General features: G+C 42.8%; 1 protein-coding gene across 10 annotated transcripts in view; it reads left to right on the top strand.

Annotated features, from left to right (window-relative positions):
• ATP10B (ATPase phospholipid transporting 10B (putative)) overlaps positions 1–14,803 on the top strand; it is a 287,746-nt gene that overhangs the window by 215,057 nt on the left and 57,886 nt on the right. For all 10 annotated transcript variants that reach the window (XM_084762456.1, XM_084762451.1, XM_084762452.1 and 7 more), the window contains 2 exons: positions 9,556–9,641; positions 14,078–14,184. In XM_084762456.1, the coding sequence (XP_084618582.1) occupies positions 9,556–9,641; positions 14,078–14,184 (193 nt within the window). The remainder of the gene's footprint in view (positions 1–9,555; positions 9,642–14,077; positions 14,185–14,803) is intronic.

The raw sequence follows: 14,803 nt of genomic DNA, 5'->3' as shown, positions 1-14,803 counted from the left end.
TCTATGGTACTAGCCTTCTTGGCCCTTTGGCTGCTACCTTACATTTACAGTGAGGTGCATACAGGAAAGAGCACTTATTTATCATTTACAGATTCTTTCAGAAATAAGTAGCAGGATGCCAGAAAAACTAAAGCAGTAGGATTAAAGGATTAAATCCCAGCCCACTCTCTGTACAGGGGGAGTCTTGGCTACTCCCTGCTCCCCTGTTTCTCCCTATTATCTTTAATGCATGAGATGTCTGGATAGGCACAGAATTTGCTATTAGCTAATGCTGTACCACAGACTTCCCCCAATACATTGAACAAAGATACCGATGAGAGTTACAAGGATGGAGGACGCTGCAAAGATAAATAGGATCAAAAGATAAGAGTAAACATGTTTTAAATACTGTATCATGTAGGACTCCTCTGATCCTTTAATAAGCTCCAAGGAGGAGAAGGAGCATGTAGCTTCCTGAATATTTAAACACAGAAATCTTCTATTCCAAGGGACGGCTCGAAGAACTGACATAGGAAAGGTGGGATCACCCTTTAGAGGTTTGCTGCAGATACATATTGGGCAATAGAATGCATCATCACTGGGCCCAGGGAGCTTGCACAAATATCTACACCCTTTCCCACTGCCACAATGAAGCAATGACTGACAAGATCTGAGCATGCATACCTTAGAAATGTCCCCCAAGTTACCTTTATATAAACTCACTGACACCTTCTTAAAAACTGGAACAAAGGAAAGGTATTGTTCCAGTGCAAAACAAAACAACAAACAAACAAAACTCTCTCGCCATCGTAAGAGCAAACTGTAAACTGTCATCCATCCATGTGCCTTTTACTGCATGGCCATATATTTGGAACACATTGTCCTCTAGGTCCACAGAACCACTCTGTGAGAAGGGCATCATTTTTTTTAGATACTGCTTCTTTTTTTATTATTATTAATTTATTCTTGTTACATCTCAATGGTTATCCCATCCCTTGTATCCTCCCATTCCTCCCTCCCTCCCATTTTCCCCTTACTCCCCTCCGCTATGACTGTTCCTGAGGGGGATTACCTCCCCCTGTATATGTTCATAGGGTATCAAGTCTCTTCTTGGTAACCTGCTGTCCTTCCTCTGAGTGCCACCAGGTCTCCCCCTCCAGGGGACATGGTCAAAGGTGAGGCACCAGAGTATGTGAGAAAGTAATATCCCACTCTCCACTCAACTGTGGAGAATGTTCTATCCATTGGCTAGATCTGGGTAGGGGTTTAAAGTTTACTGCCTGTATTGTCCTTGGCTAGTGCCTTAGTTTGAGTGGGACCCCTGGGCCCAAATCTGCCTATCATAATGTTCTACTTGTAGGTTTCTAGGACCCTCTGGATCCTTCTACTTTGCTATTCTCCCATGCTTCTCTCATCTAAAGTCCCAATAGTATGTCCTCCCCTCTGTCCCAGTTTCCTGGTAAGTAAAGGCTTTCGTGGGACATGCCCCTTGGGCTAGTATGCAGATATAAGTGAGTATATACCATTTGAGTCTTTCTGCTTCTGGGTTAACTCACTCATTATGATCATTTCTAGCTCAATCCATTTATCCACAAATTTCAGGAAGAGAAAGGCATCATTAACCTCATCTAAGACATGAAAATTTGGGGGAACAGGAAAGAGAGATCTCACTGTTGTCTCAGAAGATTTTTAAGCACCTCCTAATATGATTTATGTAGAAATTTAGTGTCTTGAATAATGAGTTTCAGTGACTTTTGTTAGCTTGTTTTCTCTCTAAATTCCTATTTTCCATGAGACCCTCAGTACTCACTCTTCTCTGGGCTCCTGTAGACCTTGCTGGCTCTCATTCTTCTTCACCACTGTCTTCCAGTTAATCAATTCACTTTCCCATCCAATGCTGAAGATAGTCTCACCGCTGCCAAATGCCTGGCTTGGATTTTCATTGCCACTGTTTATCAACAGAGGCGACACATCATGATTGCATCTTCTGTGAACAGCTCAATATAGCTTCTCAGGTTGAAATTTATACTCTGCTCTTTAGGACTTCTTTTGCCAAAAGCATTGGATTTTCCTATTGTTTTCTTGTGCTTTTGTTAACTGTAACAAGACAGTTTTATACAGAGAAGGTTTGTCTTTGCAGTGCGGAGTCCCTTAAGACATCACTGCCCCTCTGATGGCAGCTGTCCATAGTTTATGCCTGGTGTCACTTCTTTATTTGCTCACTGAGTGTAGGTGAAAGGCCTTCTCTGTGGAGTACGCAATAACATATTCCTGGGGTTGAAGAGAAAATAAACACAAGGGCAGGCAATGGGCTATGCCTGTGTATTCTAATCAAGAATTAATGACTGAATGGCACAGTCTTTGATAGACAACTCTACTAATAACTCCTTTTGGAAATGATCGGGGACAAAAGTCATTCCTTTTCTAATATTTGGTTGGAATGTCAAACCCATACACTATTAGGGAAATGTCACAGCCAGACCTTAAGATTTACCAGCCTTGAATAAAAAAAACAAACAAACAGAATATTCATCTACTTGGAAAAGGAAAACTCAGTCTGCATGGAATCTTTAAATTCCCATTCACATGGTCTTCCAGCCCAAGCTACATTCCTTTGTATGATACCGGCTGTGGCAGTAAAGCTGTCCAGGGTGACAGGGGTTGAAGACTAGCCCCTCCTCCAGAGACAGAGGGAAGTGGCTGCTCATTTCACCAACCAGGAACTAGAAAGGTTGTCAAGTGCCAGTAACCACCAATAGTTTCAGATAGGATTCTCAGAAGTTACGGGTTAACTTCATTTGCATTCCAGGAAGGAAATAGTCATTTAGTTCCACAGCTGAGAGGTGACAAAATTTTGCTTTCATAATTTAGACACTCTAGTAAAGCATGTTTTTTCTTTAAAACAATGAGTCATTGCACTCAACTCAGAGTCCCACAGTGGAAGAGTGTAACAGACAGGACACCTTGGCCCACAGCAAGATAAGAGCAGGTAGGAATAAAGGACTTCAGCAGCTGGCTTTAAAAAAAAATGGGAAAAGAAAGATGAGCAAACAAGGAGCAATGGTCCACCACAACTTCAAAAAACTAAAGCATGTACTTGTTTAGCCAGTTATGTTGAACAACTTGATAATCCATTGCGAAAATAATGGAAAGTAAATCTAGAAAAGTAAAACTGGAGGAACATGCAAGGGGTTTCCTGTTCTAACCTGCTCTAGCTGTTAAACTATACTCCAGCTAGATTGCTTCAGCTTATACTTCCTGGTGGCCAACTTGCTGTACCTGGGGCACAGGTCAGCAAAGAGTAATGCAACTTGAGAATTATTACACCCTGACATTTGGCCCACTTTGTTTTGTTTTCAAAGGTACCATCATAGACACGCCTGAGTGAGACTGGGAACTCTGCGTTATTTTATGGCTCTAGTAATCGTTTTGTGTCAATAGCCACGTCTCCTTCCTGAGTCACTTTCCATTTCCCCGAGACTCATGTCCTGATACGCGATAAAAACTCAAATTCATGAATGAGGGAAGAAATGCACGAGAGCGTAACTTTGAAGACAGTTTTTAAGAGTGGGCTGTCCTAAATTTGCCTTCTGTTGCTGTAGTGAAGACATGACCAAAAAGCAGCTTGGGTTAGAGAGAGTTTATTTCATCTTATAGCTTATCCATCATGAATGGAAATCAGGACAAGCACCCAAGGCAGGAACTGTAGCCAAGACCACAGAGGTGTGCTGCTTACTAGCTTACTCCTCCTGGCTTACTTATACACCTGGGACCACCTGGGTGTATAAGACACTAAACGACACCACCATTTATATGGAAGGGATAACACCACCCACTGTGGTCTGGCTCCTTCCACATCAATCAAGAAAATGCCCCCACATATTTTCATTTGGGCCAATCTGATGGAGACAATTCCTCATCTGAGGGTCCTTCTTCCCAGATGACTCTGGCTTGTATCAAGTTGACCAAAGAACTAATCAGCACATGAGTCAAAGAAGTCCCGTGAGAGAAATGGCCTTATTCCTACAAACGAACATTAAGATTGTACCTGGGACTTTCCTGCTTGTGTGGCAATAGTCTTCACAGTGAGGTCCATTGCTATGTCCTCATCCATCATCTCCCAGTGCAATCTTTTTTTTTTAATTAATTTATTCTTGTTACATCTCAATGGTTATCCCGTCCCTTGTATCCTCCCATTCTTCCCTCCCTCTCATTTTCCCCTAACCCCCCTCCTCTATGACTGTTCCTGAGGGGGACCTCCTCCCCCTTTATATGCTCATAGGCCTGGTGGCACTCAGAGGAAGGACAGCAGGCTACCAAGAAGAGACTTGATATCCCAGTGCAATCTTTAAAACATTCTCTCCTGTAGAGGTTTTTCCTCCGGCCCCCAAGCTCCCAGAATAAAGACGCGTGACATTCAAAATATGGTTTATAAATAGCTAGGCCATATAACTAGACTCTTCTCTTACTAGTTCATAACTTAAAGCCCACTAATTCTCATCTGCATCTTGCCACGTGGCTCAGATACCATGGTGCTCAGGTACCGTGCATCCATCCTCACAGCTTGCCGAACGAATCTCCTGTATCCGACTCTATCCCAGAATTCTTTCTGCCTTCAGATGTCCCACTTCCTATTTTACTTATCCTATAGGCTATAGGTTTTTTTTTTATTAACAGGTGATGCATCCATACAATACACAAGCTATTTCTTCTCCCCTCCAGTACCAACTCCACCCTCTAAAACCATGGCGGAGTGCCCGTTGAAACAAGGCGTTCTCAGATTTTCTCTCAAAGGAAGATAAGAGTCTTCCAGATGCTGCATAGACCTAGGCATGCACGTGTGAAGTGAACAAAGCATTGTGGGGCAGAACCATGAAAAAAAAAAAAGAAGTGGATGAGATAAAAAAGGCTCTACCAGACTTAGGTGGACTTCACAGAAGAGGCAGTTTAAAAATGATAAATTGTAATCCCCCAAAGACTATTTTCTGGGCCATTTTTAATGCCTGAACATCTACCCTTAATACCTATATGGGTATTGTACTTTCATACACAGATGTACTTGGTTAAAGGAAGCACTGCAGTGCACATAACTGATAGTAAGTTCATAGATTCTCCACAAAATATTAGTGAATGAATTCATTCTCTCATATCTATTACATTATATTATAGTGTATGGTTATTTCACTTAGAAGTAAAGACAGAAAACGGAATAAGGCTAAGAACTCAGACAGTAATCATTTCTCCATGTGTCTAAATAAGACTGTGATTTAAAGAGAGCTGTTTCTTGAGTCAGGAGTCCTGAGGACAAAGCCATCTCCCTGCTCTGCTGGCTGATGGACCAGGGAAGGCATGGCTTCTACCTGAGTCTTGGTTCCTTTGGCTGTAATACATGGATAGTAAATGGAACTGCCCTAACAGGGTTAATCACTAAGCAAGTAGCATATATAAAAATACTTGATTATTGGCATATAATAAGCACTAGCTAAAAGTTGCAGAAATATTATGAAATAATAGAAGAATAAGAGGAATAAGTGGTGATGGTGATGATACCAACAATGACATCAGTTGGCATTGGATTCCAGTGATGTGAGCTGTTTTCCTCACTGTTACATAGCAATCATGAGATAGTGATCAGTTTATTCTCATCTATACAGTCCATGCTTCCTAAAGTTACTGTAGGAACTTAATAGCATGTGCCTGTCCAGAAAATGTGTGCAAGACAGTTTAGTCTTCCCTAAAGACCTGCAGACGCATGCACTTTTCTCTGAAAGGAGTTTATCTCTTTGTGTGTGTGTATTTGTGTGTGTGTGCTTTTATTGTGGTCAGTGTGACTCTCATCCAAGAGAGGGGGGAATCATTTCAAAAAATAAGTTGGTTAGATGAGCTTTACCCATGAAATGGGATGATCTAGAGGTTGCTGAGGTCAGCCCTGCCCCACCTGGGACAAGAATCAAAGTGGCTAAGCCTGGTTGACGTTAGATGGCCTGGGGATTACATACATCCCTTAGCAGTCACAAACTTCCCTAGGGGAACCACAGTTGGTCCTTACAGGGAAGTAGGGCCACAAGGTCATGGTTAGAGAAAAACAGTGTTGGGGGTTTGAAGAATAGCTCAGTGGTTAAAAGAGCATGTACTGCTCTTGCAAGGACCCAAGTTTGGTTCCCATAACCACAGCAGAAGGCTCACAACTGACTCAAGGGATACAATGCGCTGGCCCCTAATGGTACCTGAACTCACATGCACATACCACAGACACATACTTCAAAAATAAAAGTAAGTATTTGAAAAAAGCAGGCTCTTGTATTCTCTGTGACAATCTTGGAGATGGCAGGAAGGACCCAAAGAGACAGATAACAAGAGAAAGTAAGGTCATCCATACAGAAGAAGCTAAAGACAGAGGATCCATGGGCAGTGCCTGGAAATAAGGAAGAATAAGGAACCAGAGAAGAGCCACAACAGAAGTTGGCTGTGAACAAGCACAGAGGCAAGACAGCCAAACTTCTCCCTAGCCATGCCTGGAGCCCCACAGGGTGTGTGATTCAGTGGGCAACGGGGACTCAGAGTTGCTGCATGATTATTAGCTGCCACTCATCTCTGAAACCCAGCAATGATCTGAGTGGTATGGGCCAGGACCAAAGTGCATGGCTTAATCAGGAACACAGAAGAGGCTGACAAATTACAGCATGATTTGCCATCATTTCAGGACTCAACTGTTTGTCCCTGAAAGAATCAATACCTAGAGGGACAAGAGCCATATTTTTAGAAACTCCTGGATGGGTAATTTATTTCAAGTGAGTAGAGAGTTTATTTATGTCGGCACCCCCACGGGTGCAGTGGACAGTGTATTTACACAAAGACAGAAAATGCTTTCGTTTCTTCAAATCAAACTGCGCCTTTGAGCAGCTGTAGCTTGCAACTCTGAGTGATAAATTTACTCATGCATGTGTTCAAAACTCCACTCAAGAACTATTCCCACCATTGCCTTCAGCATCACTGCCTTCTGTTTGCACAGAGTGGTACCCACTGCAAAATTCTTCCATAGAGAGTCTATCTCCGAAGACAGGGTCGGTGAGATTAGCTCCATTCTACAGATGAAGAAACTGAGGCTCAAGAGGTAAACATAGGATTATTCAGTGGAAGCTAGAGTTGGAAGCAATATCTTCTCATCCCTAGCTATGTTTTACTTGTACTATTACTGACACAACTTCAAGAAAAGAGTTTTTAGAAAAGCAAAACAAATTAAAATGATACAAATATTCAATCAGGAAAGAATGAAAAGAAATAGGGTATATCTTTCCAATAAACTTTTTCAGATATTCACTAAAATATTTAAATTAATATTCAAAATATTCAAGGCAGAGTAGAGAAGAGGGTTCAATAAGTAATGTGCTTGTTTCATGAACATGAGGGCCTGGCTTGGGATCCCAGCACCTATGTGAAAAGTTGGGCATAGAGGTGTCTGCCTGTAATCTTAATGTTGGGAACAGTGAGATAGGAAGACACCTAGGGTAGGCTGTCTAGTCAGTCTAGTTTAATCAATGACCCAGTAAGAAACCCTGGCTCAAAATAAAACAAATATGCTACAGAGCATTAAGGAAGGCATTAAATATTAACTTCACCTACACACACACACACACACACACACACACACACACACACACACACACCTGTATACACACTGAAGGAATATTCCAGATACAGGACCATGAACTTGTTTTTGAAATGCAAAAATGTACATGAATATGCATAGCTGCATATGCATGTGCCTATTTCTTAACCCTGGAAATGTATTATATGCACAGCACGTTGGATGTGGCTGCCCCTAGTTAGCATGCTTATAACCCCTCCTTTTGCTGCTGTTAGTGTTGTTTAAAGGCAAAGTCTTCCTATGTAGTAAGCTTGGCATGGAACTTGTGACTCTCCTGTCTCAGCATTCAAAGTACTGAAGTTACCATTAGCATGAAAAGTCCCTTTCCTTTACGTATTTTGTGTCACCCAGAATGGTAGCAACTAGCCACATGTAACAAATCAAGTTTTAAATTTGAAAAAAATTCTAGGTCAAAACAGCATATTTAATATGCTCAATGGCCACACTAGTGGCTTCCATATTGGATGATGCAGACTTAGATTGCCCTCATTGGGCAGCTCTGGACTATACACAAACCCAGAACTACCAGAAAAACACAGTCAGTATAGCCACATTCCCTTTCTTATATTTTGTATTCTCTGACAGTGTCATATACTTATATCATGACTATTGATCATGCCCACTCATGAGTACCCCATCCAATTCTTTCCTAGTGCCCTTTACCCAATTTCCCTCCCAACCTCATATCTTTATTTACTGTTATTAATAACCCCTGAGTCCAGTTAATGCTGCCCGTGTGTTCATGGGCCACTCCATGAGAGAAATGTTCTGCCTGGCACTGTAAACCTGATCCAAAGCCTATTGACTATGGAGATCATAAGCCCAAAATTGGAACCTACTGCTGTTTTGCTGAATGTCTATGCTATCAAGATGCATTCTATGGCATATCCTCTGCACAGCTTAGGTCCCCAAACCCAGACTAGAGATAACAAGGAAATAAAGAAATGATAGAGACATGTACAGTCAAGCTGCAATCGAGTTATCTCTCAGATGGGGAAGGCACAGCACCCTAGAAGCTCAGTGTGTATATTATACACAATTGAACAAGGTAGTGGGTACAATTCATTGCCTACAGTTAAATAAAGGATGGGGTTCTTATATATATATATATATATATATATATATATATATATATATATATATATATGTGTGTGTGTGTGTGTGTGTGTGTGTGTGTGTGTGTGTGTGTGTGTGTGTATACTCAAGGAGATAGGGTTTTATAGAGAGCTGAACAGGGAGGCAGATTTAGCCAATCTTGGTGTGAGTGGTCTCTGTAGGAGAGGCCTATGTGGAGATTTTCTACCTCCACTATCAACATTCACACCCACACCAGAGGAAGTTTTTTCCCCTTCCCTGTGTCTGAGGCATTGTTCTTTCACACGACTGTGCCCATGCTAACAGCACACCCTCACTCAGAAAATTCACTTGCTCTCTACAGTTCTTAGTATTTGTGTTTATATTAATCAATGTGTGCTCTTCTCAACTCTGTTCTGGGAAGCTTCTTTTTGGAGTAGGTAATGGTTAATGAGGAAACTCATAAGGTCAAGGCTGCAAGAGCAGTAACTGTGTATAGCTGAATGTCTATGAGAGAGTCATCTGTATGAGCCTCCCACCATCCAATGCTCTGGAAGCTTCATGTAAGTTCCCAGAACACAGCAAGAATACATAATCCTGTGAGTGGGAGGAGAGCTGAGGCGCGCTGACTTCTGCTGCGTCCACCCTTCCTTTAATCTACACCCAGCTCTGTGTTCCTGTTGACTTTCTCCTCCCCAGTGAGGACTTGACTTTAACCTGACTTAACCTGTGCGGCAAAGTGCAGCGGCCTCATCTGGGATGCCCATAGCGGCGATGACCTCTCCCTGAGATCTCACGAAGACTAGATCCCTTTGATGCAACTGCCTCATGGGGGGTCTTCCTCTCTTTCGCAGGATGTGCAGTTCCAACCGGAGCACTTCCACAGTACCATCGTGTGTGAGAAGCCCAACAACCACCTCAACAAGTTCAAGGGTTACATGTAAGTATGGAGGGCCCTGGGCTGTTAGGAAATATCTCCTCTGTGCTGGGAGATGGTATTTCCTTGAAATGGCCAGACAGTCCAGGGTCTGGATCCTGAGGTTTAAAGACGTTCACGTTTTATGGACCTGGCCTTATGTTGTAGTTCTCCCAACAATAAGCTGGGTGAACTGAATCAATTTACTTACCTATCTGTTTCTTGGTTGCCATCTTTGCAGAGTAAAATTTATAATACCTGTACTGCAGGACTTCTCTTCCCTAAGAATGAAACTGTCTCTCATCTGCAGAGCTCAGATTAGCAAAACTGGGCAAAAAAATAAATAAATAAATGCCCGGTTAATCATAGATGTTTACGTTAGAATTATTGTTACTCTTTGATGTTGATTCAGACTTAGAATTTTACTATAGCTCTGGCCCACATCAGACAGCTGATCTATTTGCTGTGAGTAAATACAGTAAGGGTCACAGCATAGGCGTGAGTAGATATCTAGCCTTGTCCAGTGCTATAGCAGCTCTCAGGGCACTTCTGTAGGATATTATCTTACGTGGTCTTTATAGCCACTCAAGGAAGTAGGGACCATGGTCTCTATGTTTCAGATGGGGAATCTTACACTTTAGACTTTTGAATTCACCCAAATTTTCACAGCAGGTACCAAACATCCCAAAACTGACGTGTTTTCAGTTGCCCTGCTTCACATAGTTGAGCTGTGTTGGGCCAACATGGTTCCAGTCCACTGAGATGCTTCTTCCCCAGACATGTCCTCAGCCCATGTGTGACATCACAAAGAAGAATTCGAGAGGGGGGGGAAAAGAAGAATACAAAAAATGCATACAATAGCCTTGATGCTATTTACTTATCCAATACACAGTAAGGATGGATGAAGATAGGGGCAGAAGGATATAAACTGAGCAAGAGTGCTTTGTGTGCGTCTGTCAATGAAGAAGCTGTTCATTGTCTCTGGCAAGCATAAGGCCCCTCATGCCTGAACTGCTGGATTTGGTTGGTTCAAGTCACTGCGCCTTGAGCCATCCTTTCCATTCTTCTACAGACCAGCTTCACGGCCTGGTTTTCCCGATGACTCTTTTCTCCATCAAATTCATGCTTGCTAACGGTAGTCTGTCAATCTGGGCTCAGGCCTGCCTACCTTACACAGACCTCAGACAGCTCTGCCCCACCTCCACTCATCTTGGTACTTCTTTCTGGCTGCTGCTCCAAGACGCCTGTCTTCCCCTGTCTCCTGGCCTTGAAGAGAAACCTTGGAAGTCCAACTAGCCAGCCCATGGTCAACCCAAAGACTGTTGAAGATTCTACCATCTGGGCCGCCATCCCCACCTATGTCAGACAAGGAGAAGATGTTTAGGTCCAGCACCCATAAACCAAATGTCTAAGTCTGTTTTCCAGAAGCCTCTATGGGTCTCCTAAAGTCAGGAATCCCCCATGGTCACACAGATTGGCTAGATGAACAGCCTCTTATAGTCTACTTGAAGATTATGTGCTTGAGATTTTAAAAGGCACCATCTGGGCTGGGGAGTAGTTCAATTAGTAGAGTCTTTGCCTAGCATATACCAGGTCCTGAGTTCAAACCCCATAACCATATAAACTGGGGGTAGTGACATATACATGAAATTCCTGCACTTAGAAGATGGAGACAGAAGGATCAGAACTACAAAGTCATCCTCAGCTACATAACAAGGTTAAGATCAGTCTTGGCTGCAAGAGATGTTGTCTCAATAAATAATTAATTAAACAAATGGCTCTGTAGGATCGAAGTTCTCAGTCTGAGACAATAGTCTTCTTAATCAGGAGTCATTTGGCAATGTCTGGAGGCAATATTTATTGTCACAGCTAGGAAGCTGTGCCACTGGCCTTTTGTAGATAGAGACCAGGGTACCACCCAACACCATACAATATACAAGACAATCCCACAATAAAAAACTGTTCTGCCCAGGTGTTAATGCCAAGACACAAATGCTGCATATTGACCATAAAGATCTCTGTTCACAAAGGGTGCTCAATGAAACAGCAGCCATGAGACAGCCTTTTCCCCATTTACTCAAAATGGGCAGTGCAGGTAAGAGAAGCTAGCTCTCCCCTGTGCTGTTACCTCAGGCTGTCATACATTGTAAGTTGCTAACAGTCTGGCACCTGCAATCCAGAATCCTAAGGTGTCTAATATACTAGGTGTATGGCCTTGAAAAAAATCTTAGCCTCTGTAAGCTTTAGCTCTATAAAGGGACCCTGCTAACCTTCCAGAGCTATGTAGAATCAAATATAACCATGCAAGTGAACATAGTTTATAATTAAAATAGGAATTATTAACATTTAAAAGGTTATTGAAGTTGGACACAGTGGCATATACCTGTAATCTCGGTACTTGTGAGGTTAAGAAAGGAGGATCATAGTTCAAAACCAGTTTGGGCTACACAGTAAGACTCTGTATCAAAAAGGACAATCTTTATCAATTATACATCTGACAGAGGATAAGTCGATCCTTATCAGAGAAGTTTCTTCTTGCAGGTGATGGTAATTAGCAGAGTCCCACAACTGGACAGTGTGCAGAGAGAGACTTTGGCACATTCAGCCTCAAATGAGATGTCTTTATCAGACCTTCCCACCAAGGCTCGGGGATCTATCTGAAAGAAAAGGCATAAAGATTTTAAGAGCCAACATATGGATAACTCCAAGGAAAAATCCAATGTACATATGGAGTCACAGAGACGGTGACAGTATGCAGAGACCTACAAGTTCAAACCTGATAAAAATCCTATCGTGGAGCAGGGGAAAGGAGCAGACAGTGCCACCTACAAACCACAAGCCCTTTGCAATTGATACCTACTGGGAGAGGTTAAAATCCGTTTTCTTCAGTGGAGTGACACTGAGTCTATCAACTCCCCTTCAGGGCGAGCCCTATGCTCAGGAGCAGTTAGCCAAGGCAAGATGGAGACCAGGGTTTTTTTGTGTGTGTTCTTCTTGATTTGGTTTGGTATTTTTTGTCTGTGGTATTTGTTTTTGATTTTTGGTTTTTTGTTTTCTTTGAAAAAGAGGACTAACATGAAGGTATATGAATGGTGGTAACGAGGCTCTGGAAGCAGTGGGAAGGGAAAAGATTGTAATTCTGATATAGTGTATGAAAAAAAAATGTAAGCCAGTGAATGAAAAAGGCAATCATCTGATCAATCAATGGGCATATTGAGTATGCACAGCGTGAAAGGGCAAGGTATTTTAGAATCAAAGATACATTCTGCCACTTACTAGATCTGTGAATTTGCCTCCGTTTTCCTTCCTCTAAAGTAAATATGATAGCACGACCTGGCTTATAAACTGCCTTCAGCTTAATTGACACTTAGAAAAAGTCACAGCTGCACATAGGAAAAAGAAATATCAATGGACCGCAGGGAGAAGAGATTCAGTGTTAAGATCGCTGCTTTCTGGCAGACCCCCAGTGGCTGAAGAATGTTACTTTAACCCTGCTGAAATCCCAGGGAAAACGAATCAGGTTAGAATGCCATGCTGAAGGTGAGGAACGGGTGGAGTCATTCTGGCTCAAGTCTCTGACATGAAGTGGAAAAGCTGAAAAACATCCTGAAGTTGGAGAAAGAAAGACTTTGCTTCCTCTTTAAGAATCTGCCTCCTGTCTGGATGAGACCTGATAGGCTCTGGGGGAGGAGGTCCCCTTCTGTCAGAGGTCTAGGGGAAGGGAATAGGGTGAAAGAAGTGGGAGAGAATGGGAAGATACAAGTGAGATGTAATCTGAATAAAATGGTTTTTTTCTCCGGTAGTTAGACAGAGTCACTATGTCCTCCTCCTCAGAAGCCTGTGTACTTTATGAGGGACTGAGCAAAAGAGGAAATGCATGAGGAAGAGAGGCTCAGTGAGTGAGGTAACCCAGATGTGAGAGGACTGTAGCCCACCCCCTCTTGATTTATTTTACTTCATATATCTACATCATAATGTAAAAAAGGCAGGAAGAGCTGGTATCTTCTATGGACCAAGATGCTCAACCTAGTGTGGTTCTGGTCCCCAGCAGCTAAGTTGGGAGGTGTGGGGATGTGAACACCATCCGAGGGAGACACAAGCACCAGACCTTGAAAGTCCAGAAGCCCATTCTCCTCACTTTATCCCTGCAACCAATTTGAGGGGAAGAATTAAAATGTGGGATTTTTTTTTCAGCAAAGCCCTGCCTTTGGTGTGAGTAAATGAGGGATTCCTCGGAAGGAACAATAGTCCCTTCTGATGGTCCAGCCTCACCCAGCCTCCCAGGAGCAATGGTGAGATTCATCTGGATGCAAAGACAGGATTCCCAAGAGCATCAGTAGCTCTGAGAGAAGGGGGAAATGGGCCATTTTCACTCACAGCTTCTAGTTCTGTTATACTGACCAGAGTCCACATAAGGAAACCAGCAGAAAACAGCTCTGACTTTCACTCCTTGTTCCCAGGGAGCATCCTGACCAGACCAGGACTGGCTTTGGCAGTGAGAGTCTTCTGCTCCGGGGCTGTACCATCCGAAACACCGAGGTGGCAGCTGGCATTGTCATCTACGCAGGTCGTTGTCTCTACGGTTTCTTTTATACAACCTGTCTTAACACTGCCCTCTCCAGCCTCTCCTCCCAACTCATCTTCAGACAATGGAAACTCAGAGGGTTCCCCAGTGGCAAAGCCATGAGACTTCCTATTTCTCAGCTAAGCATGCAGAGGCTAGGAGCCACAGGAGCTCACTCAGCCCACAGGTGACATAATGAGATGCTGAGCCAATACCATGCATCGCACCAGATAGGGAGAAGGGCTCAGTTCATCACCCATGATGGTGTGGGGACATGAGCACAGGCAGATCTTCAGAATAACCCCACAAAGGGATAGATTCTCCTTTCATATCTCTGTTTTCCTACTTGTATACTAGAAAGAGCATTGATATCTTCCTTATAGATTCCTGACACTCAAATGGCCTATCCCAGTCAGTCACCTAGTGCTGTATCTAGTGAAGGGAAAGCTGATGGACTCCAGTTGCTGGGCTTTCTTCAGTTATGATCTTAATATTTCCTTTGGTACGTCTCTAGCTGTGGAGACATTTTCATTACTATACTACAAAAACTGAGACAGGATTAGCTTTCAAGAAAAGAAGTTTCATTTTAGCTCACAGTGTGTGACAGGGTGGGGTGGGAGGG

The sequence above is a fragment of the Acomys minous genome (assembly GCF_964271855.1).
Source record: "Acomys minous genome assembly, chromosome: 16".
Lineage (NCBI taxonomy): Eukaryota > Metazoa > Chordata > Mammalia > Rodentia > Muridae > Acomys > Acomys minous.
Note: the sequence above shows the minus strand (reverse complement) of the source record. Positions and strands in the feature narration are given on the sequence as shown.